The sequence below is a fragment of the Metarhizium robertsii genome, assembly GCF_000187425.2.
Source record: "Metarhizium robertsii ARSEF 23 chromosome Unknown MAA_Scf_2, whole genome shotgun sequence".
In the NCBI taxonomy this organism is placed as follows: Eukaryota; Fungi; Ascomycota; class Sordariomycetes; order Hypocreales; family Clavicipitaceae; genus Metarhizium; species Metarhizium robertsii.
In genome coordinates, this window is record NW_011942160.1 from 5,507,442 (window position 1) to 5,527,630 (window position 20,189).

General features: G+C 52.2%; 5 protein-coding genes across 5 annotated transcripts; 3 read left to right on the plus strand and 2 right to left on the minus strand.

Annotated features, from left to right (window-relative positions):
* Positions 1-5,418: 5,418 nt before the first annotated feature.
* Positions 5,419-9,104, plus strand: MAA_09200 (calcium-translocating P-type ATPase; the record flags this gene model as incomplete). The annotated part of the gene is made up of 5 exons (XM_007827198.1): positions 5,419-6,463; positions 6,517-6,947; positions 7,013-8,116; positions 8,174-8,389; positions 8,451-9,104. 5 exons carry the CDS (start codon positions 5,419-5,421, stop codon positions 9,102-9,104), a joined length of 3,450 nt encoding a protein of 1,149 aa, XP_007825389.1.
* A 1,177-nt stretch (positions 9,105-10,281) lies between these two features.
* MAA_09199 (ATP-dependent RNA helicase DED1) lies at positions 10,282-12,347 on the minus strand (the record flags this gene model as incomplete). Its single annotated transcript, XM_007827197.1, has 2 exons — positions 10,282-12,097; positions 12,166-12,347. The coding sequence occupies 2 exons, from the start codon at positions 12,345-12,347 to the stop codon at positions 10,282-10,284; spliced, it is 1,998 nt and encodes a 665-aa protein (XP_007825388.1).
* A 2,180-nt stretch (positions 12,348-14,527) lies between these two features.
* On the minus strand, positions 14,528-15,247 carry MAA_09198 (Proteasome B-type subunit; the record flags this gene model as incomplete). The annotated part of the gene is made up of 3 exons (XM_007827196.1): positions 14,528-14,729; positions 14,814-15,063; positions 15,151-15,247. The coding sequence occupies 3 exons, from the start codon at positions 15,245-15,247 to the stop codon at positions 14,528-14,530; spliced, it is 549 nt and encodes a 182-aa protein (XP_007825387.1).
* Positions 15,248-15,766: 519 nt separating this feature from the next.
* On the plus strand, positions 15,767-17,557 carry MAA_09197 (WD repeat domain-containing protein; the record flags this gene model as incomplete). The annotated part of the gene is made up of 1 exon (XM_007827195.1): positions 15,767-17,557. One exon carries the CDS (start codon positions 15,767-15,769, stop codon positions 17,555-17,557), a length of 1,791 nt encoding a protein of 596 aa, XP_007825386.1.
* Positions 17,558-19,321: 1,764 nt separating this feature from the next.
* MAA_09196 (Target SNARE coiled-coil domain protein) lies at positions 19,322-20,115 on the plus strand (the record flags this gene model as incomplete). Its single annotated transcript, XM_007827194.1, has 2 exons — positions 19,322-19,368; positions 19,431-20,115. 2 exons carry the CDS (start codon positions 19,322-19,324, stop codon positions 20,113-20,115), a joined length of 732 nt encoding a protein of 243 aa, XP_007825385.1.
* Between the last annotated feature and the right edge of the window lie 74 nt (positions 20,116-20,189).

A 20,189-nucleotide genomic window follows, 5' to 3' on the forward strand; every position in this document is an offset into this window, starting at 1 on the left:
AATTTCGCCAGTCCAAAGAATACACTATTTAGCTGGTTATTCTGAGTCTATCATTTTGTCGGCTTGGCTTTGCGTCTATATTAACCACTAGCAAAGTTATTCGAGTTGGTTTGTGTGACAAGGGCTAAGGCTTGGAGTAACATAACTCAATTCATCGAATAACAGTCTTTGGTATTAAAGGTCCTTGGTTTTCCTCAAGGCCTCGTTAACCAAAGAGCTCTATTTATACAAGAAGTGGTGTGAGCCTCCTGCCCTGGGTCCCGTGATCATATCCTTTGAGTAGCCGTGTGATACCGCCTGCGACGAGCGTTTGACTCGCGGCACTTTTTTTGGAAGTTGCGTATAGTGTTGGAGGCGTCAGTAACAACTGGAAGGTGCCTACAATCTTTAACACCAAAGTAACAGGATCACAAAAGTCCATAGGGATATTTATTAAAGCTAAAAGTCTAGTTGGTAATAGTAATTTAAGGTCCTTTTAACTAATTATAAGTTAAGTTTAATTTCCATGAGGTTTATAATTATAGTAGTTTAGCACTTAGAGACTCTTATAAACGAGGCAAAGCTGGAAGTTTTGGTTGAGCATTTTCTATTCCGGCTTTGCTTAATTCAGGAATTCTATTAAAGAGCGCTGTTCTGGGTTCGCAATTCTGACTTCAAGTCGTACATGTATAGAATTAGAGCTGGAAATAAAATGTTAGTTGAAGAATGAAGCGCGTAACTATCTTCTTCACTTGCAGAATCGGCCATGGTAGAACGGAGATCTGGAGTACTATTTGCAACGATTTAGAAGTCTTCCTCAGCTCTAGAATACACACTGCTTACTGTTGGGATCAAATTCTCTCTACCTGCTCCACGGCCTCCTTCTTTTCACTACTCGGCATGCAAGTAGCCGGTCGCTCATCGAGAACATTCTCTATTGTCCTTCTCCGGGCAAGGGATTGCCAAACTGTATTTACTGTGCTCTTCATGAATCATCTATCCATATCTTCAAAAGTGAGACCTTTATAGAGCTAGCGCAATGTTGCCCCATTTTGGACAATCGGCACATACCCCTGGTTTCTGGAATAAAGAATAGTGCCCAGAATCCCATAGCCACCACCAAGGCTCCAAAGAGCATGTATGTTCCGTACCCCAGAGGAGTAATAATGTATGGCGTGGTTCTTGAGACCAGAAAACTCTAAAACCACTGGTCGGGGCCGTAGTTATGGCCGTGCAAGGCATTCGGATATCTATCCCCATATCAGTGGGACAAGATTCATTTTTCGCGTGGTATATTCCTTTCCTTACCAACTAGGAAGATTTTACTGCAGTACACCCACGTAATGCCCTGCCAAGTAGCACAGTAGATCATGCCGTACAAGTAAACACAGACTTGGCAATCATCACTGATCAGTAACAAGACCCTTGTGCTATACAGGAGAAATGGCTTACCCATGGCAAGACAGCCCCATCCATGGCAATTCATATCGCCTGCTGCAGCAGCCTGCGTCGGGTCTGCCCTCATGACATATGCGCCAATAGACCACATTGGCACGCTGCCTACAAACGCACCCCAGATCAAGCCATTCCTCCGGCCAACCTTTTCGACAAGCCACACCGAGAAAATCATCATTCCAATGGTATTTGCGATACCATAGAGCCCCGTAGCAAAAAGCTTGGGGCGTAGTTGATCTAGAAGTAGAGTTGGCAAGTACAAATCGAGGCGGACGGGCGAACTCAAGTACACTCACCCCGAAGCCAAGCATACCACCTGCTTGAGAGGCAATCCAGAGGCCTTGGTCAGCTCTGACTTGTTGCTTCCATTTTCATACTCGATCTACCCGGGCCAGCGAGATGGACTCACTTCAAGGATACCGATGAGTCTTCCACGGATAGAAGGCGGCGAGGGGGAAAGTCAACAACGGTCCAAAGACAACTTGCCTGAAATGTCGATACAATGTTTCTTTGGAGCGTATCTCTGTACGTTACGGATACATTTGCCAGGCCAAAGTCTTGTCTGAACGAGTCCAAGGCCATGGTGCCGCCGATGACAGATGTGTCGTATCCCACTGCGGGTTTTGGCTCAACATTCAATGACCTCGTTGAAATAGCTAGACGGTTGCTCCCTGGACATGGACGCAATGACTGCAATCAGATGGATTCTCCAGTTCCTCACGTCTTGGGGATCGTTGGTCCCTTTGGCGTGGAGATCGAACCCCATGGTGCCTCACTGCCTAAGCACTTGGCACGAATATTGCAAAATAGTTCAAAAATTAAAGATTCATCGCAGATGCTACATCAAGTTGCACCCTTGGTGGGGCCCTTCACATAGCATGATCGACAGAGTTCACGGGCTGTGCAAGCTTTACATATACCCAGTTCAAGATATTGAACAGTTTGGATTTGGGGAAAGCAAGCACTCATGTCACTCATGACTCATGAGAGGGGGGGAGGTTCTCAGCCGAAACAAACGCCATCGAAAACAAACCGGCGGTTACAAAGTCTTTTTCTCCCCCTCTTTCTCTCTTTTTGATAAAGGCAGTGTGGCATCAGTTTGGTAGAACCCAGACATTCGGCATTAACACCTTGAACTGGCAAGGATTATTTACCCCCAGATTTGGCTCGCCAAGTTGTGCGGGGAAGTGGGGGCTCTCCAGAGCTGCAAACTTGCCAGAAACAACAGACTTGGTTGACATTCAACGTCGTCCAACTTTAATCTGCGGCACACACACCGACAACTGGCAGCGTATACACGCAGTTCAACCATACGACAGCCTCCTACAGGTCTGAAACTCGTCACAGACTGCATTCTCAAGAGCTCTGATGGGGGAGAGCTGCTGCGCCACTCTTGGCAGACGGCTCGTCTCACCGCAACAGGAACGAAAACATCCACCCGCTCCCGAGTCGTCCTGGCTACTCCGTAGATGCATCGTCTTCTCCACATTTCTATGCTCCGAGAGGAGAATGCGTTTGTTTAAGCTTAAGTGGAGGGTTGGGACCGCGGGCTCCTCCTACATGAATTGCACGTGGTGGAGAAGAGAGGCCTCCGGACGACCAGTTCACGATGCGACGTCGCGATAAGAACTGGGAGTTCCTATCGAGGGCACAGATTCGACACTAGTTGGTTTGGAAAGTGTCAAGGCGAACATGTTGGCTGGGGACCCAAAGCCACAAGACACACATCATCTCGGAGAAGGGTGGCAACCCAAGTCGAGCCATGGCTATTCGGTGCCTTGCTTTCAGACCATGTCCGAGCTGATGAGCTGCAGTCTTTTTTTTTTTTGTGCATCAGATACCCCCCAGCTGCATATGCATGAGGGCATGTGTCCAGCCGAACTTGACGCCTCCACTCAGCCGCAAGCGAACTCAGAGTGTCACCGGGTCACGATATCCGGCGCAGGCACTGGCCCTTCTCAGCGTTCAAGGATGACCCGCTCAGGATAATTTTCTTGATAAATTGCTCCGCGTCTTGCTGCACAGCCGCCGCCACCTAGAGAGGAGGTCTGTCCTTGCTTCCATTTCTTACCGTGGTGGGTTGATCGAGTCTTGGCGGCAAGTAAACCGCTATACTCCATGATACGCACCAAGTATCATCACGATGGGAGAGTAGATTCAGCCGATTTGGCCTCATCAACAACCTTATTTCCTGAAAATTTGCGGCATCACCAACATTTGCACAGCCCCGCGAGCTAAATGGATTGGTCGGTTGACGAGGCACGATCTTGATTCTACCTGGCTTGGCGGCCCATCGTGCAAGCATCGTCAAGTCCAACGTCTTTCGCGAAACATGTCGGCGCATCACCATTAGAGTTTCAATATACTCAGCATATACAAGAGTTTTTCTGACATCCAACCCTGGATACACTGCCTCATCACTATTCTTTAAGGCTCACGGTCGTCGAAATCGCAGTTGGGTTGCGCCATATTCGGCAGTTTTACAGGTTACTTGTGACAACACATACCATCTCGTCATGACGGAGACTTGATTACGCGCTTATTCCTTCCGAATATCATGATCAACCCCGCTTGCACTGCCTCACAAGAGTAGGCACGCCCCATCCCCGGACATGCGGATGACTTCGCGACACCAACTTACACAGGTCCGCTGTTTCCGTTGTTTTGCTGGGTGTGTTTGCCATCAAGGGCACTATTCACTGACACTTCGTATCGAGCCTTTGTACAGAAGTCAAATCAGGCTAATGTTTGACTTGGCTTTATTCTTCATTGCCAAGAAGCAGTAGATGCCGAGTTTTGGTTTCTATTCGGGCGATAAGTACCTGACAGTTGGCAAGATGCAACTGCCGACTCTGGGATATTCTCCGGTGGCTTCGTATTCATGAATTTGAGCGAGCGTGTGTGAACCATGTTTAAAATGAAGCTGGAAACCATCACAGCCACGATGTAGTTGTCTCTATAACAAGAAAACCTTGTTTGTTTCGCATGCGATGACAGTGGACGGCAGCACCACGGCCTGTATCAAGTGTTGGATTTTGCTTTTTGGTGGAAGAGTATACCAAGTTTGGGTCAGCTTTGCCTCTCTCGCAAAACATGGCACTATGCCGGGTATGACTGTAGCCGACCGGGCTCATCATGTCCAGCACCTAGTCCGGCCGCCAATTGAGGCTGTGTCTGCAAGAGAGTCGAGGTGCTTCGAGGCTCAGGTATTTCAAACGAAGAGCAGTCTAGTCGCTCCGACAGCTAAATGACGCCCCAATAAGGTCAACGTGTAAACGTTTATGGAACGCGGAGGGTAAAGAGCCAACAATGAAACCTCAACCAACCAACTCAACTCGGTCAAAGGCATTTCATTCGCCAGGAAAACGACTCAAAGCCGCTCTGTCGCCGACGTTTGGGCAAACGCCACCAAACAAGCTTAATCGGTGGCGGTGGGAACTGGGAAGGTTCAAAGGTTGACGCAGGCCAAACCTTCCCAATCGGGCAACCGCCATTCGACGTCTAAGCCGACGCCAAAAGTCTTGGCCGTCGTCGCCAAACCACACAGAGACGGACGAAAAAACTCTGTCCAATGCTGCGCCCCTTTGCCATGGGAAAGTGGACAAAGTCTGACGAGAGAGAGTCCAACACTGGCAGCGACAGGCGTGCGAGCACACAATATCTTGGCTCATCCATGGACGGGCTGCGAGAGGAGGCGAACGAGGCGCAGCCTCCCCCATCTCCGCCAACGACACACGTACACTTTGCCGGCGCGCCCATTGTCGATTATCATCTGGCCTCGCTTGCTGTCGAGGCCGCCGAGTTTCAGCCTCTAAATACGTCTCTGAAACTCGCGGCCGGTTTGACATCTCATGAACTGCCCTCGCTCGTCCCTGTTTTATAAGTGCTGGCAGACGCAGCCGTGCAGCATCAAGTCATCAACATCCACCACATTGCGTCCTGAAAGCGTCACATGCCGCCGTATCGCCGCTCACAACATACATCATGGCGAGTGAAAAGTCCTCCTCGTCCCTGCTGCAGGTCGGCGGGCGGCCTCGCGCCCTCAGCTCTGCGGATACAATCACGTCTGCCTCGTCGAATCCCTTCCTCACCCCGACCGTGGCCACCAGCCGGACGGCCAGCATCAGCGATGAGCTCTCTGCGGCCCTGCGGCCAGATCCCGGCACCGAAGAGTATTTCCGCGTGGAGAACAACCCGTTCGCCTTCTCCCCAGGCCAGCTGAGCAAGCTCTTGGATCCCAAGTCCCTGGCCGCCTTCCAAGCCCTGGGCGGCCTGCGTGGCATCGCAAAGGGCTTGCAGACAGACACGGCCAGCGGCCTCAACGTCGACGAGACATCTGTCCCTGGGGCCATCTCCTTTGACCAAGCCGTCCGCTCGTCGGCTCTGAGCAGCATCGGCGAGGACAAGTCTGCCCCCAACCCAAACCATTCGTCCGAGGCCTTCACCGACCGCATCCGCGTGTACAAGCGCAATGTCCTCCCTGCAAAGAAGCCGACCCCCTTGTGGAAGCTGATGTGGAATGCGTACAACGACAAGGTCCTCATCTTGCTGACCGTGGCGGCCGTCATCTCCCTCGCCCTGGGCTTATACGAAACATTTGGTGTGCACAAGGAGCCTGGTGCTCCGCCGCCAGTAGACTGGGTCGAAGGCGTAGCCATCTGCGTTGCCATCATCGTCGTTACGGCTGTTGCCTCTCTCAATGATTGGCAAAAGGAAAAGGCGTTTGTGAAGCTGAACGCCAAGAAGGAGGACCGCGAGATCAAGGTCATACGCTCGGGGAAATCATTCATGATCAACGTCCACGACATTCTGGTCGGCGACGTGCTGCACCTGGAACCCGGCGACTTGGTCCCTGTGGATGGAATCTTTATCAACGGCCACGACGTCAAGTGTGACGAGTCTTCTGCGACGGGTGAGTCGGATGCGCTCAAGAAGACGGGCGGCGACCACGTCATGAGGGCCTTGGAAGCCGGCCACAACCCCAGAAAGTTGGATCCCTTCATCATCTCCGGCGCAAAAGTCCTTGAAGGTAAGTCTCCCCCGATCGATCTCACGCACACCAAATTCCTGACAATTCTCCAGGCATGGGCACGTTTGTATGCACCTCGGTCGGTGTGAACTCGTCTTTTGGCAAGATCATGATGTCGGTCCGCACCGAGGTCGAGGACACGCCCTTACAAAAGAAACTCCAAGGTCTCGCCTTAGCCATCGCCAAGCTCGGCAGCGCCGCCGCCGCCCTCCTCTTCTTCATTTTGCTCGTCCGCTTCCTCGTCGACCTTCCCAACGACGATCGCTCCTCGGCCGTAAAGGCCTCTGCATTCATGGACATTCTCATCGTCGCCATCACCATCATAGTGGTGGCTGTACCCGAGGGCTTACCCCTGGCTGTCACGCTTGCACTAGCATTTGCAACGACGAGACTTCTCAAGGAGAATAACCTGGTGCGGATGCTACGCGCGTGCGAGACCATGGGCAATGCCACGACGATTTGTTCTGACAAGACGGGTACTTTGGTACGTAGAAAACGCCCCTTACTCAGGACCTAACCACCAGTATGTTCGACTAATTCTGCTTGTAGACGACCAACAAAATGACTGTTGTGGCCGGTACTTTCGGCACAACCAGCTTCTCCAAGTCAGAGACGGAGTCTGTTTCCCAGTGGGCATCCCAGCTTCCTCCTGACACCAAGTCCCTGCTCACGCAATCCGTTGCCGTCAACTCGACCGCCTTTGAAGGCGAAGAGAACGGCCAGCCCGCCTTCATCGGGTCCAAGACTGAAACCGCTCTCCTCCAGCTCGCCAGGGATAATCTCGGCCTGCAGTCTCTGGCCGAGACGCGTGCCAACGAGACGGTCGTGCACATGTTCCCCTTTGACTCCGACAAGAAGTGCATGGGCTCCGTGGTTCGTCTCCAAGACGGCTCCGGATACCGCCTCCTGGTAAAGGGTGCCTCGGAGATTCTCCTTGGATACTGCTCTGCCATTGCCGATCCGAAATCCCTTGCGGAAGACGACCTCGCGACCGCTAAAAGACGCCAACTGCTCTCCACCATTGAGCAGTACGCAAGCAACTCCCTCCGAACTATCGGTCTCGTCTACAAAGACTACGAATCGTGGCCCCCCGCGCATGCTGAAATAGCAGACGGCCAGGCAAAGTTCCCTTCCCTCCTTTGCGATCTCGTGTTCCTCGGCGTGGTAGGCATCCAGGATCCCGTCCGCCCAGGCGTCCCCGAGGCTGTGCGCAAAGCCCAGCACGCAGGCGTCGTAGTCCGCATGGTGACAGGTGACAACATCGTCACAGCGAGAGCCATTGCCGCCGAGTGTGGGATTTATACCCAAGGCGGCGTCGTCATGGAAGGTCCCGTCTTTCGAAAGCTCAACGACCCAGACATGAAAGCCGTGCTGCCCAAGCTGCAGGTCCTCGCCCGATCATCTCCAGAGGACAAGCGGGTTCTAGTCACTAAGCTCAAGGAGCTCGGCGAGACGGTTGCAGTGACGGGCGATGGAACCAACGACGCACCGGCTCTGAAGGCAGCCGATGTCGGCTTCTCAATGGGCATCTCGGGTACAGAAGTCGCCAAGGAGGCGTCCGCCATTGTCCTCATGGACGACAACTTCACATCCATTGTAACAGCCTTGAAATGGGGAAGAGCCGTCAACGACGCCGTCCAGAAGTTCCTCCAGGTAACAGCCACCTCCCCCTTTGTCACGGCCATCTCGTAGCATGCTGACCTCCCACAGTTCCAAATTACCGTCAATATTACCGCTGTTGTCCTCGCCTTTACCACCGCCGTCTACGACCCAGACATGAAGTCTGTCCTCAAAGCCGTCCAACTCCTCTGGGTCAACCTCATCATGGACACCTTTGCCGCCCTGGCGCTGGCCACGGATCCCGCAACCGAAAGGATCCTCGACCGTCCGCCCCAGGGCAAAAAGGCACCTCTCATCACTACAAACGTATAGTCTCCCCCCTCTTTCTTTCTCCACAACCTCCCTCAAAGCTGACAATGCCTTGTAGATGTGGAAAATGATCATCGGGCAGTCTATATTCCAACTCACTGCCACATTCACCTTGTACTTTGCCGGCGGCAGCCTCCTCAATTACAACACCGACGATCCCCAAGTCCGGCTGCAGCTCGACACCCTCATTTTCAACACCTTTGTATGGATGCAAATATTCAACGAGTTCAATAGCCGCCGCCTCGATAATAAGCTCAACATCTTTGAGGGCATCCATCGCAACTACTTCTTTATCCTGATTAACATTCTCATGGTAGGCCTTCAAGTAGCCATTATATTCGTCGGCGGCAGCCCCTTCGCCATCAGCCCCAAGGGGTTAACCGGCGACCAGTGGGCCATCTCGGTTTTGGTGGCATGCATATGTCTCCCGTGGGCCGTTTTGGTGCGCATGTTCCGGGATGAGTGGTTTGGCGCGGCTGCCGGCGTCGTGGGCAACCCCTTTGTCGCCGTGTATCGTGCTTCGGGGCGGGTGTGGGCGAGGCTCGTCGGCGGATTGAAGAGGTCAAAGAGAGGCGATGAGGCGGAGAGGGAGGAGGGCCGCGTCGAGGGCGATGCTCCTGGGCCGCGGGTAAATGCGCCTGCTATTGTTGTGGATGAGCCACTACCGGCTGTTGTTGAGCCGACTCATGTCGAAAGGGGCCGCTCGCCGTGATGACTTACTTTTGTGTGTTCCTTTTTCTGCCTTGATGTTCTTAGTATTGGTAGAAGTCCACAGCTCCTTCATAGCAGATGTTACGATAGATTACGAACTAAACTTAACGACACATGCAGAGCACGCACCATCCTCCTGTTGCCCACAGTGTCCCCACGCCATCTTCCTAATAAAATGCCAAGCCTATTGGAAATCCATCACGTCACGTAAAACCTGAATTTGGTCAAAATGTAGAGGCACCAAAGAATCGAATGTTGCAAAAAAGCGTCTGTCCTTTTTTTATTTTGGACTCCTCAGTCCGCTCTGGTTGTCCTATCTATTCATGAGGCACAAAGCAACCGGGACAATGTGACCTGGGCATCCTCTAAAACCCAAGTCCGGTGTCCCATTTCCTCTGTGCAAAACGGCTGTCAATAAGAACGAGAGCCCTTTGATGCGTGCCGTGCCCAACCAAAATCCATAACCTATGCGTCGAGTGCGGCCTCGTCCATGCTCTCCGAATATAAAACAGAGGAAAACTGGCCCGAGTGACCTTTCTTTCCTCCACATCTATGTTCATTGCTCTCGTCTCTTTTCATTCGGGACATCTCTCCATCGAGAGACCAAAATGAGCAATTCCGACCAGAGAACCGAGTAAATCCACTTTTGTCTATATCTGTACGGCGATACCATGACCCTCTATCATGAAAGCGAAAAATATGCCCCTTGGAAAGGGAAAACAACGCCCTCTCTAGGCGGTAGAAACATACAGAAATCGTGATGCTCATGACCGGACCTGCTTTTCTCTTTTTCAGATCCATTATATATCACCACGTTTCCGCCAGTGCCTGCAGTTCCCCCATCTCTCGGTCTAAGGGGTATCAAGCGAGGAGGGTGTCGAAATCAAAACAAATGCAATCTATCAGATGCTTCGTGAATGCCCCGTGACCGTATACTGCCAAAAAGCCGGTGAACCTAGTAGGCACTCATCCGTCTTCGCAGGTCATGATGCCGCCGTGCCGTCCAAAAAAAATCATTGAAAAAGTAACATATAAAGTGAGAAAACAACAAGTAGGAATAAATGTATGCATCAGCAACAAAAAAATGCAGTGTTCAAATCACAGTGCGTGTAAAATGCACAGATTCATGTGCAACCACTGTATCGTGGTCGAGAAGATGGTGGTAGCAGATGAAGTCTCTACCACCAGGACTGAGCACCAGGGCCGCCAGGGTTTCCGTAGCTGCCGCCGCCGCCGCTGTAACCACCGCCACCTCCATAGCCGCCCTGAGGACCACCGAAGCCGCTGCCGTAACCAGAGCTCTGCTGGGGGCCACCGAAACCACCACCGCTGTTGCCGCCGAAGCCGCCGCCGCCGCCGCCACCTCCGCCAAACTTGCGGAAATCGCGATTAGCCGAGCCACGGCCACCACCACCACCACCACCACGAGATCGGCCGCCTCGGCCGCCGCCGCCAAAGGATGACTCACGAGCAATGGCCTCCAAGAAGGGGGGAACCTCCTGGTTGGCTTCCTTGAGAAGCTCCATAAGCTCACGGACGATACCACGGTTACCGCGGTTGAAGAAAGCAGTGGCAATACCAGTGTTTCCAGCACGGCCAGTACGACCGATTCTGTGGACATAGTCATCGACATCGGTGGGCAGATCGTAGTTGATAACATGAGTGACATTGGGAATATCAAGACCACGAGCAGCAACGGCAGTGGCTACCAGGATCGGGCATCGACCATTGCGGAAGAACTCGAGGGCACGCTCGCGCTCGCGCTGGGTACGGTCACCGTGAATAGAGGTTGCCGGGAAGCTCTGGTTGATGAGGAAGTCGGAGAGCGAGTCGGCCATGCGCTTGGTCTCGACGAAGATAAGGGTCAGACCACCGGCGTGGGTGTGGAGGATGTCGAGGAGGACAGATCGCTTGTCAATGTCCTCAACAAACTCGACTTTCTGGGTGATATTCTCGGATGTGGAACCAACACGACCGACGGACAAGAAAACGTAGTCCTTGAGGAAATCTCTGGCAAGCATCTGAATATCGCGAGGGAAGGTGGCCGAGAACATCAGAGTTTGACGATCAGCCACAGGGGGCATGTCCTCACCCTCAACAATGCGACGGATCTGGGGCTCGAAACCCATGTCAAGCATGCGATCAGCCTCATCCAGAACAAGATACTTAATGTTGCAGAGGGAGATGCGGCCTCGCTCAATCAGGTCGACCAGACGACCAGGAGTGGCAACCAGGAGGTCACAACCTCGCTCGATCTGGCGGAGCTGGGAGCCGATATCGGCACCGCCGTAGACAACGCAGGGGCGGACCCAGGATCGGTAGGCAAATTTGCGGGCTTCGTCATAGATTTGAGAAACCAGCTCACGGGTGGGAGCAAGGATCAATGAGGTGGGGTAGGCCTTGCGCTGACGGCCAAACTGGCCAGCAGCATTGGCTGGCACGGGCGAAGGGCCATTAATGAACGCCTGGGAAAGTATGGGGAAGAGGAAACCACCAGTCTTGCCAGAACCAGTCTGAGCACAAGCCATGAGATCGCGTCCGCCCATGACGATAGGGATAGAGTACTTCTGGACAGGGGTGGGAACCTTGTAGTGAGCCAGCTCAATGTTGCGGCAGAGGTGTTCGTCCAGAGGGGGGGTGGTGAACTGGAGCACGGCCTCAGGGACATCGTGGCCAGACGCCTCAACGGGGATATCGTCGTACTTCTCGAAGTTGATACCGGTATGCTGCTTGGAAGGATCGTCTGCTGTGCCAAAGAGATCACGCTCCAGACGGGGGTTAGCCGGTCCGGGAATGTGCTTTCCATCGCGCCACTGGCCATCGCCAGAGCCTCGGGCTGTGTAGCCACCACCGCCAGAGTGACCATCGTGGCCACCTGAGTAACCACCTCCACGGCCACCCCAACCGCCGCGACGGTTACTCTGGAAAGTAGGGGGGGCACCGCCGTCAGGTCCATAGTTGTTCTGCTGGCGACCAGCATAGTTAGTGTTGTTGCTGTCGATTTCACGTTAGCCATTGTGCGATTGTAGGTATACAAAAAGAGAGCAAAGGACAAGACTTACCCAGCCCAAGAGCTATTGCTGAGGCCATTGGGAGCACCGTTGGGGGCACCGCCGTTCATGGGAGCAGCAGCGGGGGGCGGGGGTGCAGAAGGACGGTTTCGCATATGGGGCGGGATGTACGAGCGTTGAGGCTGTTGGCCATCGCCAAGGCTCAAGCCGCCCATGTTAAGTTGTTCCGCCATGTTGAAAGTGAAGAGTGAGTTGTTGTATCGGGTTCTTCGGTTCGTCGTAGCGTGGACTTCGCAAAATATGCTCTTCGTATCTGACAAAAGATGCGAAAAACGAGACAAGAAATCGGTCGTAGTAGGGAGAATCACCCTCGCAAAAAGACGAAAGAGTGAAATCAGAACCGCGTGTCTGCCGAGTCGTACTATAAACGATGTGACAGAAGAGAAAGAAAGGAAGGGCCTGTGCTCCTGGGTTTCTTCCCCGGATATATTATAAAGAAAAACAGCGGGTGCTTGCACGATCCCTCGAAGAAGCAAACAGAATCTTCAAAGGAAAGACAGACGGTCTCGACAATGACCTTAGATGATGAGAGAGGATGAGAGGAGGGGAGATGACAGGTTTTGTGGTAAAGAGGTCTGAGTTTGTGGGAGGAAAGGAAAAGGGACGAGCGAGACGTTGGAGGCGAAAAAGGGAAGGGGAAAAAATCGGTTCGCGGGTGGCCACCACAAAGAGGCTAGTGCCCAATCGAGGAGGGTCAAATTTTTTTTTACTCTGCCTCTTTTGCTGGCACACCGACTGGACCACTTACAAGACGCAACTGCGCACCTCGGGGCTCCAGATCAGCTGGTGGCAGCCACTAACAGAGCATTGCGGCAGCCCCCAGGCCCAGGCGCTAGCCAACGAGACACTAGAAATTTGACGCTGCGATCGTCGCGTACTGAAGTACCCAGGTACTAAGTACCTAGAGGCTTTTGTCGAGTACTCCGTAGTGATCGCAAGATCTACTCCGTACTCGGTACGGAGACCGCCCTTGGCTTTAGCAGCCGTTTTGTGTAAAAGTCAAAGCCAAGCTTCAGAAACTCGCCAGTTTCTCGTCGCTCTTCTTGCAAGCCTCGTTGATAGATCGCTGGAGAGAGCGCCGTCCAAAGGCTATGACCAGATAGTCGCAACCCTCGTCTCCACGTTAGGCGCCGTCATGGTAATCCGGCGGAAGCAAACCATCATTGACAGGATCTATGGCAAGGCAACCCCGACCAACCGGCGCCTTAGCTACTTAAGTACCTGGGTACCCCGCAAGTATAGGACGGCCAGTCCGCCTACAAATAGGGTTGGCCACGACTCAGACTTTTACCTCAGAGGTACTTGCTTCCACGGAATACCATTGTGGCACAAACGCCGGCGGTATTAACGTCATGACAAACCCTCGACCATCTGATGGGATGGGAGATGGGATGCTCAAGCCCAGCTCACGTGCGTGAAGAAGCAGTCTGCCACCAGATCGTGGCACCTTTTTTTTTTTGCTGATTCCACGTCCGCGATTCGAGTCCTTCTAATCTAATACTTCTTCCTTTCGACGTTTTAACTGTCGCTCACACAGGCGTTTCGCCCAGTTACATTACAGTGCCTCCTAGGTACTTAGAAGAAACGGTTTGCGCGTAGGGAGCTGACGTTCACAATGCCTCAGCTTTGCAACGAAGAGAACGCCCAAGATGATCTGAAACGAGCAGGTTTGGGGCAATATCTGTCATCAGTTTAGGACATTGTAGCGCCATATTCGGTTGACCTTTTCAACCGAGAAGTTTCCGACCATTGACTCCCAGACTTTGGCAATTTCTGGGCCCAATATTGGCAACTTTGCCCTCGCCACGCCGCCAGGATCATCAGAATCCTTTTGGGTGGCGTAACGCCGTAGCCCGTCCACCTTGACACCTCAATGACGTTGGCACGTGCTACGGGCTAGGCACCAAATTAACTTCAATGTTGACAGGACTACTACACCGGTTGACTTTTTGTCGTCCATGTTCTTGCAGTTCAGCCTGTTGCCTAATTGCCACCTTGTTTATACTACTCCAAACCACTGCGTCACAGAACTGACAACGATCCCACTGTGCGCAGCAAAAGATAAATACTCCACCAGTGGACTTGCCGGGTATACAGCCGTACATGCCTAAAGGCAATAGTTAATCATCTTTGTAAGCCTCAATACTTGTGACAACGCAATGTAACCCACTAGATCCAAGGCAAGTAGTACACACATCATCCTCAGTTCACCTGTTCTGCAGAGCATATTGGTAGTGGCCTACATTAACATCTGAGGGCCACGTACGTGGTGTCTAGAAGACATCGTCTTATTTGTCAGCCTCTAAAGCCGGTTGTCGTGATATTAGTACAGGTTCCGCCTTTCGTCCCATCTCTAAGCGCTCTTCACAACTTTGTCATCATCCAATACTATGTCTACAATCCCGTCTGCCTTGATTGCCTTGACCACCATGCCCTTGAAATCAATCGGTAACCGTCGCTTCAGCTCATCCGTGCACATCGTTAGAAGCTTGATGCCCTGGCCAAGAGTAATGTCAGGATGGTGATGCTTGTCCAGGATAGACAGGCAGTAGTATCTTCGCAGAGATCGACGTTAGCAAATAATGGAAGATGCTCAACGAGAATGTTGAGAACAGGTTTCCTGTTAATGATATACATACTGCGCATAACCATGAGCGGCATAAGGAACCTCGGCTAGGGACGCCAAATAATCCAGCCAGTACAAGTGAGGCTTTCCCGTAATGGGATTAACTCCTCCCATCAGCAGGTTGACGTTGTAAGGGTGGCGCGATCGCAAGCTCGTAGCCAGCTCTCCACGAACAAAGTGTGCCAGTCCTGAGGGCGACAAGTCGGTCTCGTTTCGCATCGAATAGAGCTGAGCATTTCTTTGGATGTACTCCGCGAATTGCACTGCAAAGCTTGTCAGCATTTGGCTTTGTTTGTCCGTCATATGCCAGCTTCTGGAGACTCCGTGGAAAGAGTTTCAAGTCATCGTACCTGTATCTCCAGCCTCTCCTGAAAATGCCATCAGGGTGTGCTTGTTCAGCGCTCTTGTCTTGTCGTCGTCCGCTTTGAGGATCGTTGCGCCACGCATCGCTGCCTTAGAAGCGGCAATGATGGTGAAGTCTTTGCCCGTAATGCCCAACAGAACCTCCCTATACCATGATGTTAGACACTCAATCCTAAAGATCAGCTGTGGACGGATAATGCGTACATGTTGCCACTATTTCTGGTGTTTCTGGTGTAGGTTGTTGCGGAGGAGAGGAGGTATAGTGATGAGTGAATGGAGGTTAGATGTAGCTTGCTTGGAAGCAACGAGCTCACGCCGCGAGATGTCCCATTGACCCGCTAGGCTGTAGCGCTGCGCGTCAATGGATGGCCTGTCTTGGAGACCGCCTATTGATTGTGCCATGCCCCACCGCCCGGCTCCCGGAGGCACTATTCACCGCAAATGTCTCATGATTGGCTGCGGTACCCATAAATAATGGGGTCTTCGGTTTTCTGTCTATCCACCTCGAACTTTTTTTCTCTGGCCGTAGAGACCCTGCACAGAAAATCACAGACGAAGGCGGGACGGCAAGTCAGATCGCTCGAATTCACCAGGCGAGCGACAATGTCGTCTTTTTTTACAATCCCTGGCTCGCAGAAAAAGCGAAAGCGAGCTGCTGCTCCAGAAGCGCCAAAGAAAAGAATTGCTGCTGCAAAACCATCCACTGCCAAGTCCTCCACCAGGGCTGGTGCCGCGATTTCTAAGCGGAGAGTCGACCGAGATGAATCGATCTCTGGTAGCGACTCCGACGATGATGAAAGCTACAACAGCGCCTCAAACCCCGGTGACGATGAGGGTGTAGAGGACCGTCAGAGCTCGGACGATGAAGGCGAAACCGCGGCCGAGAAAAGACTCCGTCTTGCTGAGCGCTATCTCGAAAATATCAAGGGGCACGTTGATGAAGCTGGGTTCGATGCTGCGGATATTGACCGAGATCTGATTGCTGAACGGCTTCAAGAAGATGTAGCCGAGGCCAAAGGCAGGGTCTACCGCCAATTGGCTACGCAATTGGCATTCAATAAAGCATCGCAAACCTTTTTCCGCACTAATACCAACTCAGTCACATCCATCGCTGTATGCGCACCTTTCGTGTACACTGCGACAAAAGATCTTGTTCTACACAAATGGAGAACTCAAGATCTTCCTCAATATCAATTTCCTCAGACAACAAAAAGAAAACCCAAGAAACCGCCTGCACCACCAAGAAAACGACCCCAATTGGAGGCATGGATTAAGGGCAACAAGAGCAAAAGCAAGGACAAGAATTACAAGAGACACACGGGTCAAATTATGGCAGTGGCAGCCTCCCCGGATGGCAAATATGTCGTGACGGGTGGCGAGGACAAGAAATTGATTGTCTATGAAGCCGATACGCTGAAACCGATCAAAGTCCTTACACATCATAGAGACGCCATCACAGGACTGGCATTTCGTCGCGGCACTAATCAGTTGTATTCGTCATCGAGAGACCGAACTGTCAAAGTATGGAGTCTAGACGAATTAGCCTACATAGAAACGCTCTTCGGGCATCAAGACCATGTCGTTGACATTGACGCCCTTGCCCAGGAGCGCTGTGTCTCCGTCGGCGCAAGAGATAGAACGGCCCGTTTATGGAAAGTCATGGAGGAGACGCAACTTGTTTTCCGTGGCGGAGCGGTCGACAAGAAAAATGTTCCCCAGGATATTGACCCGCGATCGCTGCTCCACGAAGGAAGCATGGATCGTGTCGCCATGATCGACGAAGACCTCTTTGTCACTGGAAGCGACAACGGTGCCATTGCACTCTGGAGCGTAACCAAGAAGAAGCCCGTTTACATCGAGCCCCTTGCACACGGCTTAGACCCGGCTATAAATCCCCTCGACGCCTCAGCAGAAGTCAATCCTGACCCGAAAAGGGTCGTTCCCGCACCTACTCCACGTTGGATCACAGCCCTCAAGACAATTCCATACTCAGACATTATTCTGAGCGGTAGCTGGGACGGGCACGTTCGTGTATGGAGGCTTACTGAGGACAAGAAGAAAATTGAGCAGATTGGCGTGCTTGGTGACTTCGCTGACGACTATGACAACGAGTCTGTTAAAGATGCTCCTAGCAGCAATGGTACCGCGGAGTCGCGCCGTCCTATACCCGGACTGATCAACGATATTGCTGTTTTTGAACGTGGTGACCGTGGCAAAGATGGGCTTTGTGTGGTTGCTGCAGTGGCACAGGAACACCGTTTCGGAAGATGGAAGGTATTCAAGGGTGGTGTACGCAATGGCGGTGTCGTGTTTGAAATATCGCGGATACCTACAGCCCAAGTGAATGGGGATCATGAGAGTTCAGGTTCCGATGACGACGAGAGTGATTCATAGCGTGGAGCATTGTATATAGACCTCATAGTCTGGCGTCTGGGCATTCTTGTTATTAAAAAAAGCAGCTGTGGGCATAGATCTGCTTGTTACAATTCGATAATGGCCATCATCATTTTCCGCTCTCTAAACCACCAGATACATGAATGCAAGACTGGTAGGGAAACACATTACCTCCAAATTGCCAGGCTCATCTGCGAAATGGGTATTTTGCTCTGGCCGCGTAAAGGTCTCTAAACGCAGTGTGTAGGGAAATATGTATATTCAGCATCGAGTATATGTTAACAATACACTCGCATACCATCACTATCCACTTCAGCAGGCCCGAGCCGATTCTGTCTCCTCCGGCACGTCAACAACTCATTGATACCTAAAACAGCTCTTTCCCACTAAACCCAATGCTTCTGTCACTGCTTGCACTTCACTTCATGCCTAGAAATTTGCTCCAGATCGGTTGCGGCAACCATCCATAGCACCGACGATGGTTCTATCCCATCTCTCCTCGAGCAACACCTTCATCAGATGCCTAGATCTATCTCACTGGTCATTGAAGGTGGTTAGGACAAAAGAAAGTAGCCCCGAACATTCCTACCCTCCCATGTCCTATTATCGTCCATAACCCATTCCCCCAAGTTCTATGAGGCCCATAGCAGTCGTTTGCCGGCAGTCCTCCAACGCGAAATGTGCGGCGGTTGTTAATACGGTTGCTGTTAGTCCGAGCGGTGTCGAGAGTTTATTCACCAGGCAATTAGGACGTCAGTGATTGCGCTTGCTTATTGAATCATAGCATATCATAGACGATACATGTGTACTGCAGCGTGCTGGCAGATATCTCATAGGGTAGGGCTGTATATTGCATAGTACTGAAATTTTTTCCTCGCAAAGCGCATGAGAAGGCTTACATGATACTGTGAGATGCCCTCAAGGCATATCCTAGTACATGCAACACTTGACACAAATATAGCTTTCCATCATTCATCGCCATTTATTGTATCACTCGTCATGGAATTGAGTAAGCACCTCGTATGTTGGTTATCCAGAGCGCTACCACACTGACGCTACTTTATACAACTTGCTCATATTTTAAAACAAAACATTGCCAGGAACACTCCATTTGTCATCTCCCAGTTGTTGCCCCAATTTGTAAAGCGTTATGTTGATGTGCCAGCATCATCGGCCACGCAGTCACACTCGTATAAAGAGTCATGGCATCATCTTGTGGGCATTATAGAGTACACTGATCAGGGGGTCGATATTATCGGGGAAGCCGGTAAGGTTGCAGATGGCTCCATTCGTGTGCCCAGCGACGAGCTGGAGTTTTGATCGTGAACATGTATGTACTCAAGGCTGTGACGACTTTGACATGCCCGAGTCCTTTGGCTACATAGAGTCAACAATGTTTACGATGGAAAAGAGTGGGAAAAAAGACCATGTGCTTGACCGTTGATCGCATTAAATTATTTGCGCCATTTTTATCTCGAGCTATTCACCTCTTTCTGCCCATGCATTAGCTACATGTCATTGCATTTGCCGAGAACAGATGCAGGAGTGCAACCGCATCTCCACATGCCAATGCGAAGCAGGGGCCTGCCGCCAACGTCATCCCAAGTTCAACTCCAGCGACCACATCACCAGCTAGTAACCAGGCAGCATTTTACCACCACATCCAAGCAAGCTCAACCAGACCGCACCCGCACGTCAATCGCACAACCCGCAAACCGCCAAGCAACGAAGTGAATGAATCGCCCGTCCGGCCGTCCCCCGAAAATGATGTCTTCTACCAACGAGGAGGATCCTTTCCTCCACGTCCAGCAGTAAGCCTACCGCCACATCCACGGGCCTAAAATAGCCCCCGAAACGAAGCTCACAACACCAGGGACGTCCTCACCCAGCTCCAGTCAACCCGCCCGCTGTTCGCATCCTACCTCCGCATCCGGTCCCTCACCACGACGCCCTCCTCCCCCGAACTGGCCTCCGCCCGAACCGACCTCGAGGCCGCCCTCTCCACGCTCGCCGAAGACCTCTCGGACCTGGTCGCCTCTGTCCAGGCCATCGAGTCCAACCCCTCCCAGTATGGCATCTCGTCCGCCGAAGTCTCACGGCGCAAGCGCCTCGTCTCAGAGGTGGGCGGCGAAATCGAAGACATGCGCGAGGAGCTGCACAAGAAGATCGACCACCAGCCCGCCGCCAGAGAACACCTCCCCGACCCGGACTCGTTTGCCGTCGGCGACGGCGACGGCGACGGCGACACGTACGCCGAGTTTGAGCAGCAGCAGCAGATGGAGATGATGCGCGAGCAGGACCAGCACCTGGACGAGGTGTTTCAGACAGTAGGCAACTTGAGACGCCAGGCGGACGATATGGGGAGGGAGCTGGAGGAGCAGAGGGAGTTGCTGGATGTGGTTGACGACACGGTCGACAGGGTGAGCGGGACGCTGCAGATGGGCATGCGCAAACTGCAGCATGTCGTGAGGAAGGGTGAGGATCGGTGGAGTAGCTGCTGCATTGCCGTCTTGATATTTGTCTTGATCCTGCTGTTGGTTCTCTTGTTGATTTTGTAGAATACCCCAGGGGGAGGGGTTGACAGAGCGTGGCCCTACAAGAATGAGCGATTTTTTTTTCCTATTATATATAT